Source organism: Spermophilus citellus (assembly GCF_964194105.1).
Source record: "Spermophilus citellus genome assembly, chromosome: 11".
Classification (NCBI taxonomy): Eukaryota; Metazoa; Chordata; class Mammalia; order Rodentia; family Sciuridae; genus Spermophilus; species Spermophilus citellus.
In genome coordinates, this window is record NC_138192.1 from 134902530 (window position 1) to 134921924 (window position 19395).

General features: G+C 58.3%; 1 protein-coding gene across 12 annotated transcripts in view; it reads right to left on the reverse strand.

Moving 5' to 3' along the window:
- The window catches only part of HDAC4 (histone deacetylase 4), a 270249-nt gene that overhangs the window by 45978 nt on the left and 204876 nt on the right, over window positions 1-19395 (reverse strand). For 10 of the 12 annotated variants that reach the window (XM_081260592.1, XM_081260596.1, XM_081260587.1 and 7 more), the window contains exons 7-11: window positions 13097-13228; window positions 9557-9669; window positions 5345-5461; window positions 5067-5265; window positions 2602-2840 (exon numbers count right to left, since the gene is read on the reverse strand). In XM_081260592.1, coding sequence (XP_081116718.1) covers window positions 2602-2840; window positions 5067-5265; window positions 5345-5461; window positions 9557-9669; window positions 13097-13228 — 800 coding nt within the window. The remainder of the gene's footprint in view (window positions 1-2601; window positions 2841-5066; window positions 5266-5344; window positions 5462-9556; window positions 9670-13096; window positions 13229-19395) is intronic. The other 2 variants (XM_081260591.1, XM_081260590.1) reach the window with 1 other exon arrangement.

A 19395-nucleotide genomic window follows, 5' to 3' on the forward strand; every position in this document is an offset into this window, starting at 1 on the left:
CCACTTTAGCTGCCTGGGAGTCGGGTGGGCCTAAGCTCCAAGAATGGCCCTGACCAGGCCCAGGCCGCACGGACATCCTCCAGAGAAAGGAAAGGTATGACTCCCGTGGAGCGCCAACAGACCTGGCAGCAGGCCGAGGGTGAGGCTGCAGGACCCACCCCACGTACTTAGGGCATGGGCGACACCCCAGTCCTGGCCAAGGGGACCCGAGGAGAGCCAGCTCCAGGGCCATTCCCCGGGGAGCCAAGGAAGCCAGAGTAGCCCATCAGGCTGCTGGGGACACAACGGGAGGGCTGGGTGGCCTCTCCTGCTCTTGGTGACATCCTGGAGGTACCTGCAGCGACCAGCAACACCACGCTGCCTCCCGACTGTGCCAAGCATGGCCCGCGTGGCCACAGTGCCGAGCTGCAGTCCCTCGGGGGCACGAGCTCCCAGAATGACATCCGCAGAGCCCCAGGGCAGGAGCACTGGTGAGAGTTGCTAGACAAGATCCTCGTTTCCCGGGCGCCGCAGGAAACACTGTACAAACGTGTCAATCACCTGTCATTGCTACTGTAAATCCATCATGTAACGAAACCCAGTGAGATCACCCCACTCCTGAACTGCTCTTTTCAAGAACTCACTGCATGTGAACAGGTGTCCCCGCCTTCCGGAGGCCTCCCGCCCTGTCACTCACACGGAGCCAAAGGAGACTAGGCAGCTGAAGCTGGCACTGGGAAGACGCGGGAGGCTTTCTGACCCCAAGCGCAAGGTGTGGCCCCTGCCCGCCACGCCCGCCGCCCAGAGTGCAGTTGTGAGCGAGGGATGGGGACGCAGCAGTCCCCCTTCTGCCAGTCAGTGCTGTCCGGCAAAAGGCCTCTGGGGCTGAGGGGCCCTGGGGTGGGTGGCAAGCGAACATCCTGTGCCCACTGGGCAGGAGACGCCTGGTCTTGGCCCATGTGGGGCATCTAGCTTGGGGACGTTGCCACCTGAGAGCAAGGCACCCAGGGGCCACCTCCTCGATCATGTGCCTTTCAGCCTGCAACAGAGGACGCAGCAGGAGAGACCTGGCGAAAGCCACCACTGTCTCAGAGCAAAGGGACCCTTGAGAAGAGCCTGGGCCAGGCTGGAGTGAGTGGTGATGGTGCTAACCACTCAGCGCTCCCCTCCTGGCCCTGCCTCTGCACGTGGTGGGAATCAGGATCCTGGCCTCCCACCACCCTTCCTCATCCTCATTCCTCAGGGAAACAGAAGGCCTGGACCTGCCAACAAGAGCCATGGCCAGGTGCCGCGGGAAGACAAGAGTCAAGAAACCTCGAATCTGCCATAGCCTCAGCACTTCCTTCAGAAAACCACAGGTTCCCTTCTATTATCTCATCCTCTTGTTTGTTTCTTGTAACAACATTATTGAGACATATGGTAGTTCTCCTTCATCTGGTTTCCCATGGCCAAGCAAGGTCCAAAAATATTGAATAAAAAAATTCCAGAATTAAAAAATTCCTAAGTTTTAAAAACCTGCCTCCTACTCTGAGTAGCATGATAGAATCTCACACCAACCTGCTCTATCTCATCCAGGATGTGAACCAGTCCCTTGTCCAGTGTATCCACACAGAATATGCTACCCTCCTGGTTAGCACTCGGTAACAATCTCAGTTATCAGTTCAATTACTCTGGTATCATAATGCTTTTATAAAGAGTTCAGCACTATCCACCATTGCAAATAAGAGAGGTCTACTAAAATGTATAGATCATAAAATTCAGACCTTTAAATTGCATGAATCGGTAGTTCCCAAACTTACATAGTTGTGTAGTCATCATTCATCATCTGAGAACACTTCTATCATCCCTAATAAGAAACGCTGTCCCCACTGGGAGTCACTCCCCAGCTTCCCACAACACCCCCCTTGCCGTCTCTGGCCGTTCGGGACAGTTCACACCAGGAAAGCATCCAACATGTGCTGACTGGTTTGTCCCACCTGTGTTACGGCTCCCCACGTCACAGCACCCACTGGTGGGACATGGGTGCCGGCTGCTTGGTACTGAGGACCAGCGTGTGTGTGGCTGTCTCCTTCCCTCCTGGAGGAGAGTGGCGGGTCCTGGGTAACTTGGAGTGCAGTCTTCAGAGGAGTCACAGGGCGTCCCCAGCAGCCACTTTCCCTAGTGCTAGGATACTTGCTTCTAAGGCCAGCGTCTGACGAGACCTCACTAAGCACCTGGGTTCCCCTCACCCAGCATTGCAGCACACAATCCTGCCACTTCCTCCTGGAGGTGGCTTTGGTGACTCCGGAGACTTCTATTGGTACAAGGACCTCTGCGGGCTCTCCTGGCCCCAAACACCTCTGACAGTGTGAAGGGGCTTGGGAAGGATGCTTCTGGGACGGCACCACTGTAAAGCTGGGGTCTTCAGCAGTGGCTGGAGTGAATCCCTACTCGGTGAATGGTCTTAGGAAGCCCAGGAAAGAAGAGCTGACCACGTGGCCCACCTCCCGTGTGGTACCAGGCTCCTGGGCCCAGTTTGCCGAAGGGGCCGGGAAAGCCCTGGGCCTCTCCCCGTAGCTGCTGCGTGAGCTGCTCCTGGCTGTCCTACCCAGTCTCCAGCCCACATGCCCGGCCTGGACCCACCTTGCTCATGTGCAGCTGCTGCTGCTGGAACTGCTGCTTGTGCTTCTCCAGGAACTGCTGGTGCTGCTGCTGGATCACCAGGTGCTGCAGCGCCTGTGCGTTCTGCGGCAGTGGTGCCGACTGTGTGCGCCCCAAAGGGCGGTGCTGCCGCAGCTTGTGGATGGATGGGGACACCCGGTCCGTACCAACCAGGGGCTGCGAGTGGAGGGGCAGCGTTCCCAGGCCTGAAAGATACCAGTCTGAAGATAATATGGAGGAAGAAACAGCAGAGGGGGAAAGAGGAGGAAGAGAGGGGAGGAGAGAAGGCTGTTGAGTGACTGATGGAGACGACCGTGACGCACACCTGGCAGCCCAGGCACCCTCTCCCAGGGGGCCACCAGCTGTCCTGCTGAGGGGCTAGTCCAGCTACAGGCAGAGCTCACGTGGGCTCGGGCTTGGAGACAGAGACTATCATCTGGAGGCTCCTGAGGATCAGGTCAATGCACTGAATCAGCGGTTCTGCACAGAAGAGGCAGCTTCAAGAGGTCGGGGAACACCCTGCCCCTGGGGACTGGTCTGTCACTTCTCCCACAGGGACCTCTGTGTCCAGAGCACCCATGGAAGTTGGGTGTTCTAGCTCTGGTATGCACACCCTTACACATCCTATGACCAGCAAGAGGGAAGGTCTGTGGCCAATCTGCAGGAACTCAGAGACAAACTGAGAGCAAAACTTGCCACGAGACACCAAGCCACCTCCAAGGCCCTGAGCTCTGCTGAGCTGCACTGCACCTTGTTTGGTGCACATTCACTGTGAACCAAACCCAGGTGGCTGTGGGAAGGGAGGAAAGGAGGCAGGCAGAAGGAAGCGGGTCTTCTCCCGGAGCACGGCATGGAGAGCAGAGGCCAGGTGCACTCAGCAGCTGCAGGGAGGCACAAGTGGGCACAGGGCTGTGGGCACAGCATGGGGACAGAGGGATGGGCAGCTGCAGGGCCAGGCACAGCCAGCCCAATGCAAGGAAAGGTCCTTGGAAGATGGCACTCGTATCCAAACGCCTCCTGCACTGCCCATCCAGGGTGCTGCCTGGGGAGGAGGGAGGCCCCGTTGCAAGTATGGAGCCAATGCTGAGGAGCTGGGCCTCTGCCCTGACCGAGCTGTGGAAAGCAAGCTCACAACAAGGCCGCGGTCCACAGGGGGCTGGGGCCACCTGTGCATCCGAGATGCTGCACAGTGCCTGAGAAACCACACTGTACTCTGAATTGAACCCTCCTGTGGTCGGTGGCTCCTGTACCCAATGGTGCTGTCCTAGAAGAGGACAGCTTGCTGGAACCCTGCTCAGGAGGCACCCTCCCTCAGGATGATGCCAAGAGACCTGGAATCAGGGCCACGTGGCAGGGAGTGAGGGGAAGGGCCCAGGAGATGCTGGGAAGGGTGGGCAGGGCCCTGGGGCAGGGTGTGGGAGGCGGAAGGTGAAGACTACTCTTCCAACCAGGAGACCCACACCAATGGGAATGGCAGGTGCTGGTGCTACCCTGCAGGGACTCAGGTAGTTCATACCTGAGCACCCCTACCTCACCGATGGGAAAGAGGCACACAGACTACAAGCGACCTCCCATGTCAGAGCAGGCTAAGTACCAGCATCTGGAGAAACAGGCAGGGAGGGCTGGGCATGAAGCAAAGCTTGGGTCCAGGGTGAGATGCTGCACTCAGGGCTGGAGTCGCATCTCCTCTGTCCACATAGACACTCGGAGCCAGTGCACCACTCCTGCCCAGACCCGTGGTGACCACAGCCAAAGCTTTAGGGAGCAGCAGCAGCAGGGAGCAAGGAAGCCAACAGACCCCAGAGCTAGCCCACAGGCCTCCAGCCAGCACCCCACCACGACAGGCACAGGGCTCTGCCCACTGAGGGTGCACAGCTGGCCAGGCCAGCCCTGAGGTCAGTCCAAAGGCACATTTTGAGCAAGCCCATAGATGTCCAGGAGAACAGCCACTTGAGCTAAGTCATGGACGGGCATGGGGATCCAACCCATGGCTGTGTGCTGGCCACGTCTGAACAGCTCTCCTGCTGCTGTCACAAGGTCATACAGCAGGCTTCTCCTTGTCCTCTAAATTGTGTTTTCTAAACATGACCATCCTCAGCACACATTTCTACAGTGTTTTGTTGCCAAACAGAAACCAATTATTTGCCCCAGTCAATTCTGTGCTTCCAATATGTGCTCACCTTGACCACACAGAAACCCTGACCAGAGGGCTGGCGCGCTCCTCCTGGGAGCGAGCAGAGGGGTGCCCGGCACCTGCCTGGACGCAGCAACCGAGCTGCTTGCAGTTGCAAGGTGGCCCAGTCACAGGCCAGGTGCACACACAGCACTGGCAGGCCTGGAGACAGGTGCCCTGTGCTGTCCCGCCTGCTCCAGAAGCCACACGAGGCCCAGCAGGAAAGTCCTACACTGCCAAAGCCCTGGCTACAGCACGAGGCCCACACGCTCACCTGTGACGAGGGACGTTTGTGCAGACGGCTGCTCCAGCAGGACCATGTGCTGCAGAAGAGGGTTGTGAGCCGCCCCACCATCCCGCTCCAGAGGAGAGGCGCTCAGATAGGGGGTGAGGTGGGTGCCGGGGAAGAGGGGGATCCGCTGCTGGAGGGCAGGAAGAGCCAGTCGCTCAGCCTCCTGCTGGCCCGCTGCACCCTGGAAAGCACAGCCAGGGATGTCTGGGCGCAGGGCCATGACCGCGCCCCGAGCCACAGACCCACGGAGGCTGACTTACAGCAGCAGGGCCGGTGGCAGGAAGTCCCAAGGTGATGTTGGGCAAAGACGGCGACGTATAGAGGGGGAGTGGGGCGACCGAGCCTTCTCGAGCCACAAGTCTGTGCGCCAAGCTGGTCTGCAGACAGAACACAGTGACCGTCACCCTAGAGCCTCTGAAGCAGTGCGCACCTGGAGAAAGGTGGGCGCCTGGGCCATTCCCTAGCAGCAGTCCTCGGTCTTCTTGTCACTGCACCTTGCTCCTCATTCAATTTGCTTGTACACCATAAAACAAGCAGAAGACTACTAGGACAATACAGTAAAAACACATTTTTGTGGCTGGGAATATCTTGCCAAACATGATAATGAATGCAGAAATAATGGGGAAAAAAACCCCTGCTCTCCTTCCCTAGAAGGCAGCAAACTGTGGCTTTCAGCATGGTACAGGGCAGACAGAGGTTCATATGCAAAGTGCTCACAAACCAAGGAACAACCCAAAGTGAGGAAAGTACACAGCCAAATCCAGGGACCACAGAAGATATCGTAATAAGGGGGAATAAACTCATGAAGAAAACACGCAATGTCATCAGCTGTCTGAGAACATGCTTAAGGACTGAGTGCATGGCGACAACCTGATTTTGGGCACTGGGGATTGAACCCAGAGGCACTTAACACCTGAGCCACCTCCCCAGCCTGTTTTAGGTTTTATTTAGAGACAGGGTCTTGCTAAGTTGCTGAAGCTGGGCCTTGAACTCATAATCTTCCTGCCTCAGCCTCCTGAGCTGCTGGGATTATAGGCATGTTCCACTGCGCCCGGCACATTGGCAATGACTTTTTAAAAATGCTAATACCATCTTGGAACAGAGAAAGGGAAACACATTACTGGAAGACGGCAAACTGTGGTGCTTTCTGCAGAACAATTTGGCAATCTATCAGAAGCCTTAAAGGTGGAGCTGACCTTGATCCTGAAACTCTACTCTTAGGATGCAGTGTTAAGAAGGATTCCTAAGGAAAAGACCCATGTGCACACAGGACCTGGCCACTGGGCTGCTCATGGCAGCAGCATTACAGCTGCAATGTGCACCTACTCCAGCCACACTGGCATTAAGTGAATGAAGGTGTGTTGCACACTCGACTTGGAAGAGGTCCAGAAATGCCCCAATGATCATTATCTGGATGTTCTTTTGTGATCAAGTTTTAAGTAGAAAAAAACACGTCATAGAATCATGTACTTTCTAAAGCTGAGCTCAGACTACTCAAGCGTAAGCCTGAGGAAGGAGCAGAGGGCAGGTGGAGTACCACCCAAGTGCAGCATCTCACCCTGGACACAAGCTTTGCTTTACGCCTGGCCCTCCCTGCCTGTTCCTCCAGATGCCGGCGCTTAGCCTGCTTGCAGAATGGATGGGCTTGGCAGGGGACGGGGCTCTACTTGGTCTGCACCACGCAGAGAAGACCCATCCAAGTGCACTCTAAAGGAAAGCAAGAGCCAACTATGGTGCAGGGACACTGTTCAGCTAGCCTGGTGGGCAGGCAGCAATCTGCATGGCATGTGACTCAACAATTCCACCCTATCACAAAGGCAGAGGGGCAGCTCGAGTACTTTAAAATTTCATTTACAAGAAGACAATTTATGAAATGAACATCAGGATAAGTTGATGTAAGGGAGGTGACCTGTCTGGAGCCCTGCTAGAGAACGTGGGGCGGGTAGCAGGAAGGCACAGTGCCCCCAGGGCAATGGCCACCTCATGCTCCTGCCCGCAATCTGCAGGCTCGGCCAAGGAATCCTGTTGAAGACCGACCCCTGCCTCACGCTGCAAATGCTCACCAGGAACTTGCAGCTGCGTCCCTGGAAGGACACTGACAGACCTCTGCTCTCAGAGGAACTGCTCTGACCGCCCTTGGGATGGCCACATATTGCACAGCTGCCTATGCACAAGGGTGACCATGTGGCTTCTGGGATAGGCTTTTCCTAGACATTTTTTTTTTTGATGAGGGGGGTTCAAAAGTGAAAGACATATCTGCCAGTCATGCTTCCGAGAAGACACCCGAGCTTGCCCAGGAAGCAGGGCTCTCCCTAAGGAGAACTGCTCGTTTGGAAGTTGTGAATCCTTTATAATCAACATTTTTTTTTTAACCTAGTCACTCTGAGAAATAAAGCTGCCTCTGTGAATTTGCCCTTTTGAGAAGAAGTGGATGCTCCTGCTGTCTCCAGGGGGCACCTGGGAGCAGGCCCCGAGCTCTGTCGCTCCAGGACGGGCTGGTCTGCTTTCTAGCAGAGGCCCTGGCTTCCTCAGAAGCCCAAGGGCCTGTGGCTGAGCACCTGCGCCTCGTCTCTGGCTCCAGAGCTCTGCTTCCCCTAGAGGGCCTGCAGGACATGGTGGTCTTCCCATAGTGGTCTTAGGGCAATGGCCAGAGGAAGCAGAGAGAGCCAGGCCACCATGCCACCTCCATTTGCACCAGATGCCCCACTAGGGCAGTCCTGCTGCCTCTGGACCACATGGGAGGATGAGCCAGCCCTTGGCCAGGAAGCAGGAAGCTCTGAAAATCACCAATCCTAATGGCATCTGAGATCCTAAAGGGACGTCCATGTGTGGTCCAGCATCACAGGCCACCCCCACCTGTGGTGATGAGCATCTGAGGTGAAACCTGGACGGTCAGACTTGTATAGTTCTTGTGACTCCTTTTATATGTCTCTGAGTTTACAGTAGCTTAAGTTATATATCCCACAGTTTATAACAATCAATATATAACTTAAACCAGAACCATACAGGTCCCCACAAAAAGGCACTGCTACGAAGATTCCAAATGCACACACCACATGAGCCTCTGTGCCCATGAGCAACCCTGGGACCTCCCAGGGAGGGGTGAGACCAACCCTGGGGGACACCCCAGGGAGGGGTGACAGCGACCCTGGGGGACACCCCAGGGAGGGGTGACAGCGGCCCTGGGGACTCCCCGGGGAGGGAGCGACTTCCAGCTGCATTCTGAATTAACTGTAGGCAGAGCCCAGCTGTGGCCTGCTCGCAGAGGGCTGCTAAAACGTCTAATAAGTAAGTACATACCTAAACTGGTCGGTTGAAGAGCACAGATACGAAGAGAAATTGAAGTATAACGTAAAAATAAGAGGAACAGGAACTGAGGAGCCCAGAGACAGCGACCCTGGGGAATCGCTCCCAGCCATGGCCCTCGTCTCTACAACGCCTTTTATACACAGAGGTTTGGGACTTTAAACGAAAATGCTAAGTCTGCGTGTCCCAGCTTGGATCTGCCAACCTTTGGAAGGGCAGCAGTTCCTTTCTAAATATTTAACAAGCAAACAACTACACTTAATAAATTGCAGCCCCTCTGTAGGTTGACGCTCAGAACATGCGGGAGGCTCGTACGCTCTGCTGCACGCGGCCCTGCGGCAGGCAGCCTTCCTGGCCAATCCATCAGAAAGCTGGCTGCTCAAGCAGCCCCCATGCCTCTCCCAGGCCCAGCACCCTGAACCCTCCAGACCCTTGTATCCTGGCTGGCCCAACTCTCCCCACCAGCTGTGGAGCTACCCTCCCTGTGCTGGCCCTCAGGATGGGGACGCTGGGCAGTGAGCATAGGAGATGAGGGTGCTGGGACCTGTTGCAGCCGGGCAGGGGCGATCCACAGCGCTGGGTGGGTGCACCCTCCTCTGCTGAAGCTCCAGCGCCTGGAGTCACCCCCCGAGTGGCGTCAGAGCACTCCTGGCCCATGCTCATTGCTCATACCCTCCCGGATTGCTGCACCCCTCAGAGTGCATTGAAAGCAGGGTCAAAGAAGGGGTGCTGGGTCTCATGCCTGGAGCCCTTGGTTCCCTGTCTGCCCCTGCGGTGCCAACCGTGGGGGAGCCGCCCGCTCCCCGACTCCTGCTGCTCAGTGCTCCGTGTCTCCCCAACATGACCCTGTTGTCTCACCCAGCAACTCCTCCCACGGGCCTGCTGCCTGCCAGGACCCTGTGCATGTCACCTGCATCATGACACCCTCTGTTGAACATGCTTGGGGAGAGGCCGGGGAAAGATGGGGCTGGAGGGCCCCGGGTGTGTGGAGAACTAGGGTGCTCATATTTCAGGGGGGCTGCGATGAAGGGGGGAGGAATGCCCAGAAAGCTCTCCCCAGGGCCACCCCCATGCCAGTTCCCCTTGCCCCATGCTGGCCAGTTCAGGGTGAGTGTAGGGGTTGGATGGCACAGAGCAGGCATGCCACTGACCGGGAGTACACTGACCTCGGCTGGGACGCTGGGCACAGCAGGCACGATGCCATTCTCAGTGCTGACGTTGCCGGAACTGCTGTTGGGTGAGCTGGGCCCAGACCCCGGGGCACTGCTGCACGCAGAGTCTGCAAGTGAGAGACAGTGGCTGGGGCCAGGCCCGGGGTGGCAGCCGCCTCTGTGGGTTTCCGCTTGCTAGCCTGCTGGCTGGCACAAATCCCAAGCAGAAAGAACATGGCTGCGACTCCAGAGTGGGCAACAGGAGGCTCTCCCGATTCCTGGGCCTTGCTGCTACCTCCTGGTGAGTCTGCAGAACTCAGGACTCCATGCAGCCTCTGCACAGCCCTCTGGGAAGTGCTTGCTATCAACTCCATGGCTCTCGTGATTTCAGGACGGTTTGAAGCACCTGAGAGGTAAGCTCCTAAACATTTATTAACATCCTAGCAACAAAAGACTAAGAACACAGAAGCCAAGCAACTCTCGACGGTGGAAGGTCAAGTTTACTGTGCTCACTAAGAAGCTAGTTAATTAAGAAGCCCTCCATGACTGCTTGGAATGTCACTCCCTGGTTTTCCCAGGATCAGCAAGGGCCCAGCAAAAGAGCCAGGGGCCTGGGCTTCACCAGTGTTACTTCAGAACACACCAGACAGCTGCCCCGGCCTGCCCACCAGGCAGCGGGCTGGGTGGGCTCCAGCTGACCATGACTTGTGAGAGGAGCCAAGGCAGGTCCATCTCTTCTCACATGGGCCACTGCCCCCCACTCTGGACACAGCAGGGACCCTGAAGGGGGGCTGGGGAATTCCTCCTCTATGTCCTGACCCTGAGCACACAGTACCTCCTCATCCAACTGGAGAGCACCCCAGCCCACAGGAGGCTGCTGTCCACACAGCAGACTGAAAACTGGCTTCAAGGGTATCCCTGGGTGACAAGGAGGAGGACGGAGATAGATGGTGGGCATGGAAGCCACTGTCCCTTGATGCTCCACAGCAGGCAGGTTTAGCTCCAGCAGCTGCGCTGTGCTGAGCTATGAGGTGGGCGCCATCCTGATCCCCTCTGCACAGAGAAAGCTGAGGCAGTAACGTCACCTTCCCTAGGCCACTCGGCTTGCGGAGGACACCAAAGGCGAACTGTCCTCAAGTTGATGTGGGCAGGCTGAAGGCTCACGTCCTCTGTGGACCGAGCTACCCACCCGGGCCCTAAGCCACTGCTCCTGCCATCTACCCGACCTTGGCCAGCTCTTGTCATAGGCCCCACCTGCCCCCTCCTCTCGTACCTCTCACTCACTCCATCTACCAATTGCCAACTCCAGAGCGTGGCTTGGCCCTCTGGTGACGTCACCTAGGCTGAGCAGTTATCCGCCATCACTCGGCCTTCTCCTAGCCCCTGACTCCACACTGCCATCCTAGAAGCAGCCTTGCCTGGGCCCTCTTCCTGACAGTGTCTCCAGGAAACCCTCTGACGCTGCCTGGCAGGATCAGGTGGCCGCTCCACTGTGGCAGCGTGGAGTCATGAAACACAGTCACCCGACTGCCACCCCCTTAACCGACCCACTCAGGACTCTGACCTGAGGAAGCAAGCGCCCTGCAGGACCACGGTGGACTGTCTGCACTGGTGAGAGGAGAGGCCTGGCAGCAGGGCCAGAAGGTCCTCGAGGTTGCTGTCAGGCGGAAAGGACGTGAGCCGCAGCTATACAGGCACCTCACAGGGCAGGGCGCGCCCTGGGGGCTGGAGGGCCGCCTGGGCAGGGCCCCCCTCGTGCTCTTCATCCAGCCTGAGTCTAACAAGTGGCAGAGTGCGAGGCTGCCTGTCCGTGACTTCCCACACGTCTGCGTGGCTCTCTCCTGCCCCAGGACTCCACCGCCTCCCCACTGTGTGTGGGACCACCTCCCTGCAGCCCTGACTGTCCCAGCTCCTCTCCCAGCACTGTCTCCTCTGTCCATCAGACCACAGTTCAGAGGCCACCTTCTCCACAGCTTCTGGTCTCACCATGCTACTTGCCCACCCTGCCCTGGGGCTGCTGGGGCACACCCTTCATCCAGCACAGCTCAGCACTAACCAGGCCACCCATGTGACAGCTGGGGGTCCCCAGGAGGCTGTCAGCTCCGGGAAGGCAAGGAGCCTGTCTCACTGCTTCTGTGCCCAGCTCTGACATTTAGATACCATTAAGCAGTCACTGGGTGACAACAGGAACTCGAGGTGTGACACTCAGAAGCAGCTGGCTGAAGGCGTCATCTTAGCAACCTTTGGCTGGGACGTTGTGGGGTCCGGTGTACCAGAGCCAGCCTGAACAAGCCTGCACACGGGGACAACGTGCCTGGGTGTTGGAACAGCTTTCAGCTCATGGGCCCCAGTTCCACTGAGTCCTCCTAGTTTATCAGACTGGTGAGCCTGGGCTCCGGCATCCCTTGATCTCTCCAGCCAGAAACTCTCTACACAAAACCATCAGAGGAGAGAGCCACTCACAAAGGAAGACAAGGACGAAACGGGCACTCCCAACGGATGAAGGCTTCAGCCTCGAATGAGTCCACAAAGGTCAAGGCCAGGGCAGCTGGAGAGCCCTAGAGCACGCAGGGCAGGGATGGCCAAGCCATGTCCAGAAGGGAAGCTCTCCTCTCATGCCTTAGGGGAGGGTTGTGCTGAGACCTGGCCATTCACCAGGAGAGGGCCAGTTGGGAACCTCTCCCACCTCTTCCCCAGCAGCAGCACACTCCCCAGGACACACTGGACTAAACCGGCCCAGGGAACTTAGGACCAGCCCCACTCATCCCGGCCGTCCAGTGCTCCTGGCCTCCTCTCCAGGGCATCTGGGAGCAGCCCTTGTTTCCTGGTGCCAGGACTTTGAAAAGTGGAGGTGCACCTGGAGAATAGGCCCTGAGGTGCTGGGGTGCAGCTGGGGGCTGTGCTCCCTGAGTGAGGAGCTGGGATCCACCCAGGGCACAGGGTGCTGAGTGAGATGCACCTGTGGGACTTGGAACTCTGGAGATGCTGGGGGACACCTGTGGAGAGGGACTGAGGAGTCATGCTTCTGGACAGGTGTGTCCTCAAGAGGCAGGAAGTGGCCCAGTGGGTCCTGGTCCTCACAGTGGGGTGTCTGGGCAGGGGGTGCTTGCGAGGTTGCTGCCCTCAGAAAGGGGCTGGGAGGGGGTGCTGACCCTGCCTGTTGGAATTCTGCTGGTGTGGACCACTCACGGGGCCAGAGGCACCAAGGTACCACAGTGGAACAGCGGAGCCCCTGGGTGTTCTCCTGCTAAGCTCATGGACACTGCTCTGTGAGCAGGGGGAGCAGGCAGGAGCAGGCAACTGACCATGAACACCTTCAGACGAACCTCAAATACATCTCCCATGACACGAGGCGCATGGACCTAATACCTGACCCAGGGAGCGGGCACCCGTTGAGGCATTCCTGGTACTGACCCTCAGTGGCCTGCCTGACACTCTGGGCTGACGGCGCCAGGCCCAGCCACAGAGTTTCAGAGGCGCCACAGAAGAGCTGGCTTCCACAGGAAAGCTGCACAGTGCGGCAGCAGGAGCAGTTTATCTGCTTGTCTGACATACCTGTGACATCCAAGGGACGCTTTTTTAGAGCAGTGACCACAGGCCCATCTTTCCTGCGCAGGAGCGGGCTGCTCCGTCTCTCAGCCACTTTCTGCTTAAGCCTGGACCTCAATTTCAGGTTGGGTTCAGAGGCTGCAAAGAAGGAGATATCGTCACAGCGAGGGGCAAGGGCTTCACAATGGTGGCTTAAAAATGTGCACACCTGGCCAGGTGGGGTGGCACACGCCTGTGATCCCAGGGGCTCAGGAGGCTTAGGTGAAAGGATCACAAGTTCAAAGCCAGCCTCAGCAACTTAAAAGGAAAAATGAAAATATACAAAGGCTGGAGATGTGGCTCAGGGGTTAAGTGCCCCTGAGTTCAATTCCTGGTACACGGGGGTAATGACCACTCAACACGGCAGTGCTGGGCTGGCATGGGGTGCCGGGTGAAAGGAAGAGCCTACACTTCAGCAGGAGACGGGGACTGGGGCGGCTATCTGATTTACTAGGCAGGGTCCAGTGTGGGTGACAGTCATTTAGTGGTGACATTTCTTAAATAACCTCCTCCTAGATCCTTCCAAGCAGACATCCAACTGCTTGGAAGTCTGAGGGAAGTGGACACAATGGGGGCCCTCTTGGGGCCGTGGCCATGACGTCCACATCTTGCGCTTCCTTTTCGTCTGCAGATGCCCACAGCCCAGTTCAGACACCAATGGACTCTGTGAAGGCAAGCGAGGCCCTGAAGCAAGAAGGGCTGCTCCTATCCCACGTGATGCGAGGACACCCAGGCCAATTCTGGGCTCTGAGTGCCAGCGCCAGACGCCCTCAGCGCTCACCTTGCCACTGGCACAGCCAGCGTGGGACCTGTCAGAGCCCTCCTATGTGGACAGAGGCCACCTGCATGTGGAAGCCCACAGTGGTCCCCAACGCCTGTGTGTGGGAGCCAGACCCATCAAGTCACAGTCCCTAGGTGGCCCTGTGGGAGCTCCAGCAGAGAGGTCCAGGACTGACTGCAGCCACCACCCTGGCCCCCCCCAGCTCTAGTGCCATCTCTGGACTCCTCTGACTGCAGCCTCCGGCTTGGCCTCGCCCAGGCTCTGAAGCCGTGTCCAGGCTCCTTTCCCCTTCTGCCACTTGTGGATCTGTAAGTAGTGAGACGCCAGCTTTCCGCACTCAGTCCCCTGCTGCTCTTGGTCTTTCTGGAAAGGGAAGTTCCCTGCTTGTGCTGGAACCAGGCAGCTGACTCCACCATGGGCCTGGGTTGTGTAGGCAACCACCAGCCTCCTCCATGGGAAGAGGCCAGAAAAACAGGCCTGAGAAACCAGGTTCTGGAGAAATGGAGGCTGTGTTCACCAAGGTGCCAGACTTGCCAGGGTCCCCCGGCTGCTCTGGGGGCACTGACTCAGGGTGCAGGGCTGTCTGTTTCACGGCATCTGTACACAGAGCAAGGGACAGTCCACCTGGACGGCAGCTGATTAAGGCTGAGGGACAAACAGCGTGGACACAGCGGACCCCACCTCTGTTAACAGCACAGACCCACGTGTTCCATTTCTCTATTCATTTTTCTTACATTACTTAAAAGCGAAAACAAAAGAAGCCAGAATCTGCCTGGTTACTTAAAAAAAGAACACTTTTTTTCCCACCACCAAACTCTCAGCTGAGGCCCACCAGGGTTCCTGCAACCCCTTGCTGGGTCTAGAGACAGAAGCTACAGACCACAGAAGTAGCCTTTGAGATGCTGCATCCACCCACAGGGCGGAGCCTGGCTGTCCATGGCCCTGTGTGGGAGGGTCTTCTCTCCAGGGCTGCCAAGATAACCCTGGATAGTCAGTGTGGCATCATGAGACAGTGTGACAAGGACATTCTGAGCTGGCCACAGACTAGCTGTGCTATTGCAGATCATCACAGGGATCTCCTCCAGGCCCTGCAGGATGGATTGGAGGTCATCTCAAGGTCACAGCTCTGACTAGGTTACCAGGTGGCAGATCCTGTCTCTTCCCCCATCCACTTATGTCCCCTGCTAAGGTTTGACTCCCAGAGTCTACAGGGCTGGCCCCTCTGCCCTCTGACCCACCTGCTGCCCTCCCTGTGTCTCCCACAGCAGGCCCCGTCCTGCAGCCCTGCCTGATGCCCCTCTCCGCGGCACATAGCGGCCAGCACTCACCCCACATCCTCACCTCTCCACTGCCCTGCTCTGCACCTGGAAGGCCTCCTGGATTCTGCTCTGCTCCTGAAGGGCACTTCCTTGTCATGCAAGGGAGACTCAGGGCAGGACGCACCACCTGTCTGTACCCGCCCTTCCCAGCCAGGGCCTGCTCCATGCCACGCAGGGCCCACAGCCTATGAAAGTGAGGACTGGCCTCAAGCACCTCAAGATACCAAAATGAGGGCAGTGAACCAATGACCCTCTGGAGCCCACCACTCTGGCCCTGGCGGGGGACATGATGGCACAAGACCCTGCCCCTGTGGAATCTACTGGACCAGCAGAGCCATCTGCAGGCTGGGGAGGGGCTGTGCAGCAGGCAGATGAGCCTCCCTTCAGGGCACAGGAAACCTTTGCTGGCACCCAGGTTTCAAACCAGGGTGCACTTGTGCACCTGGAGGTGCTGCCTCGCTGGGCTGCGGGGTTTCTGGTGCCAGGTGGCGGCAACATGCACGGGCCCTGCAAGCACTGGGTGCCCCTGGAAAGCCTCGTCTCCAGCCTCAGCAGCCCGGGGAGCTCCCCAGCTGGAAGGAGCTGCTTCAGGATTGAGCCACGTCCCAGGAGCCCACTTCTGCAAGGTGGCTGAAGTCCGGACACAGGGTCTCCACCTGGCAGTGAGAGCCGTACTTGATGGCCCGCAATCACTCCAGTGCCGCCATGGTCAGGTGGGGCACGTGGGAGCTGCACTCTGACCCCCCTGGGCTGTCGGAGAGGTGAAGCAGCAGCGGGAAGCACATCTGGAGAGTGGCTCCGTGAGCAGAGGGTGAGCAGGACTCCACGTGGGCAGTGGCAGGCGGGGCTCGCTGTCTTCAGAGCCCATCAGGCAGATTACGAGTCCCCCCACGCCCAGGGCCTGCCTCTGCCAGTCTTCACCAGCTCAGACACCAGACACCAGGCTACAGACGGCTTTTCCCCAGTCAGTCACAGCACAAAACAACTCTCTGAGGTGGGAGGTGGCCTTGTGGTCAGATGTGCAGAGGGAACAGGAGGGCACCAGGCACGAGGCGGGGCGGGCTCTCCCAGAGCACCGCTGCTGTGCTGGCTCCATGCCCGCCCAGCAGCCAGCAAGGCAGGCCCAGTGGATCAGCAGAGAGCTGTCAGCACCCGGCTGGTGGGGCTCAGAGCGGGCATGCTGTGCCCCAGCTGCTGTTCCCTGTGTCCAAGGACAGGTCGGAAGCTCTGAGGAGAGCCCTGAGGACAGCAGGAAGGCACTGACAGAAGGGAGGCAAGCTGGGATCTTCAAGGGCAGAACAAAGGAGGCAAGGAGGAAAACGGGGACGATGTCCAACACGGAGCTCATGAGACCAGGAGGGCATGCGGTGAAGGGTCACGGGCAGAGTGTTTCGAGACATATTTCTCTCTCAGGAGGTGGTGGGAGCCCCAGGGCTCACACAGCCCAGTGACAAGGAGCAGACCCTCCTGAAGGTCCTGTGCTGCTGTAGAGCTCTGGGAACACAGGATCAAGATTCTGCAACAGCCACGTGACAGGCACAATTGGGACCTGACAATCCCATAGCAGGATGACTTCTGTTCTGGTCCCCGCCCATCGTCGGCCACTATTGGGGCAGAACAGAGCACTCCTGGCAGGAAGTCTCCGAGGTTGAGTGCTCCCAGCAGGAGCAGGGGGTGCTCACCCCAAGGAGTGGGAGACGCGTGTGAAGCAGACAGAACCTGGGGAAGACCCTGTGGGGCAGGGCCCGGTAGTGGCAGCCAGGAGCAATGTCCCTCAAGCCAGAGCAGAGACCAGTGGTGCTGAGCCTGACAGTACAGAGGGGTCTCCTCCGCCTGCCATGAGAAACAGGCACATAGAAAACTGACCAGAGCGGGAGCATGGCCAGCTCCCATGGGTAAGGGGTGCTGGCAGCGCACTCTGGCCCAGCAGACCCACGGGAGCTGACAGCACCATCAGGACAGCAGACCGCTGCCTGCCCATGTAGGGGCCGGCTCACAGACATTACTTTCTGATGAAGATTAAAAGGCAGTTCTGCAAGGGCAGACCACAGCTGGAACGCAGTCTGCAACCCAGGGGGCAGACATGGAGCGCACGTCGAGAGTGCCCCAGGGACAGCACCCGGAGCCCGGCAGCAGCTCTGCTGTCCTGCCGTGTAAGCTCCAGGAGGGAAGAAGGAAAGCTGCCTGAGCTCCACCCCGTGACTGCGGCCGAGCACTGGGCAGCCCACGGGCTGAAGGGAGGACTGCTCTGGTAGACGGCTCCCTGGGCAGTCTGCCGGAGGACACCTGCAAAACTAAGTTTGCTTCCAAAAGTGGAACATCATACATGGACCCCGCAGGCACAAGGATCAAGGGCCTCGTGTGGACAGCGCTCCTGGTCACGCCACTTGCAGTCCCAGGCTGTGCTTTCACTGTCCCTCTGAGAGGCACACTGCAGTCCCACCTCCTGATTCAACGGCTGGAAGTGTTTGCAGGTGGGGCCAGGAGGCAGTTCGGGTTGGATGAGGTGAGCAGTGGAGCAGCGCCCTGGGGTGGGCTTGCTGCTTCACCCTGACCCTCTGCCACATAAGGCTGAGGCAGGAAGGCCCACCATATGCCAGCAAGTGCTGGTGCCATGATTGTGAGCTTCCCCAAAACTCTTCTTTCTGAATTTCTCGAGTACTGTGTAAGCCGGGTGTGGACTAAGAACACTCTGCAGAGGACAAGCAAAGGCCCAGAGGGGAGCAAGAGTGTCCCTGAAGCACAGTGCATGAGCAAAGGAGCCCACTGGACTCCGGCAGCTGATCTGGACCCACTGGCCCAGTGACAGTGGCCACCCTGGATGCATCAGGCATGGGCAGCCCACTCGCTTTTGTCACGAGGGAGGTGAGACACTTGGGAAGGCGCAGGTGTGAACCATCGTCCAGGGAGTCCACCGCAGCACATGCCAACAACGCCTGAAGGCTGGTGCACACATGGGTGTCCCACGGAGGCCCTGGAAGACCGCGGCACAGGCAGACTGAGCTGCAAGGTCACAGTGAGCCAGTGTGGGCTGAGCCCCGCAGGTGTGTACATGGGCATCCTGCTACTGGAGACTGAGGCTTCAATCCAGGGGCAGCGCTTCACACTACAGTCTCCCACTGATGATGTTCCTGCTACCAAGGAACACGCGGGCTGTCCAGCAGCATGGGCGAGGCCTCGCTCTGTGAGGCTTGCTCCATGAGGCTGAGCGGGCGGCTGGGGAGCCTCGCTGCACGCTGCTCTTGGTGGTCAAGTGTGCCCCCTGGTGAGACTGTTAAGGTGCTAGGGTGCCTCTCAGAAATTGGTAATGCAATCACATCTTAACGAAGGCCTTCCAGAGCACTTCCCGGGGTGAAAAGAGATTCCTCTCTGGTCCTCATGGAAGGGGGTTCTGGAGGTGACACTGCAACACAGATCTGTGGCGTCTCTTCCAGCTAACTCCAGAAAGACAGCTCAGCATAGGAGGCCCACAGCCACGGAAACACGTCAAAATGGCAGGGGCTCTGTCCACGACTGTAGGCCACGAGGTTGCAGAGATCAGCAGGGACCGTCATGTGACTGTGCCATCTTCCACTGGACAGTCTCCTGGAGCTTGCTCCCAATTACTCACGCAGCCTTCTGCTTCTCAGAGTGCTGCTGCCTGTGACTCGCTGGGGCCGGGGAGAACCCGGCGTACCCACCCCCCTCCCTGCTGTCCCGACCAGGGGCTACCTGGAGCCACTGGGGAGCCGGGTGGAGCAGGAGGTATGCACTGTGCCTTGCTGAGGAGGAGTTTGTGGCTGCTTTCAGGAGGGTATGACCCTTAGTGAGAGCCAACTGCCCTGTGTGACAACCGAACTCCACCCTCCACTCTTTTGGAGACACCCATTCCTCCACTGGCACCCCTGGCCTGGCCTGGCGGCCCTATCACACAACCCCAGGCAATGCCAAGCCCTACTCGGGCTGAGCTAAGGTGCCCTCCTGTCAACTCCCTGCTCCTGACCCCGGCTCTGCCTGGGGCCACGCCGTGTTGACCCGAGGCCTCCTCCACCCAGCTGGGAAGGCAGGGAGCCCTGGCTTCCCACAGGCTGTCTGTCAGGTGAAGCAGCTGGGTGTCTGAGTCCTTTAGTACATTTCCACCCAGAGCTGCCTGGAGTTCTGTGGGTACATAGAATTGGTGCAGTCTA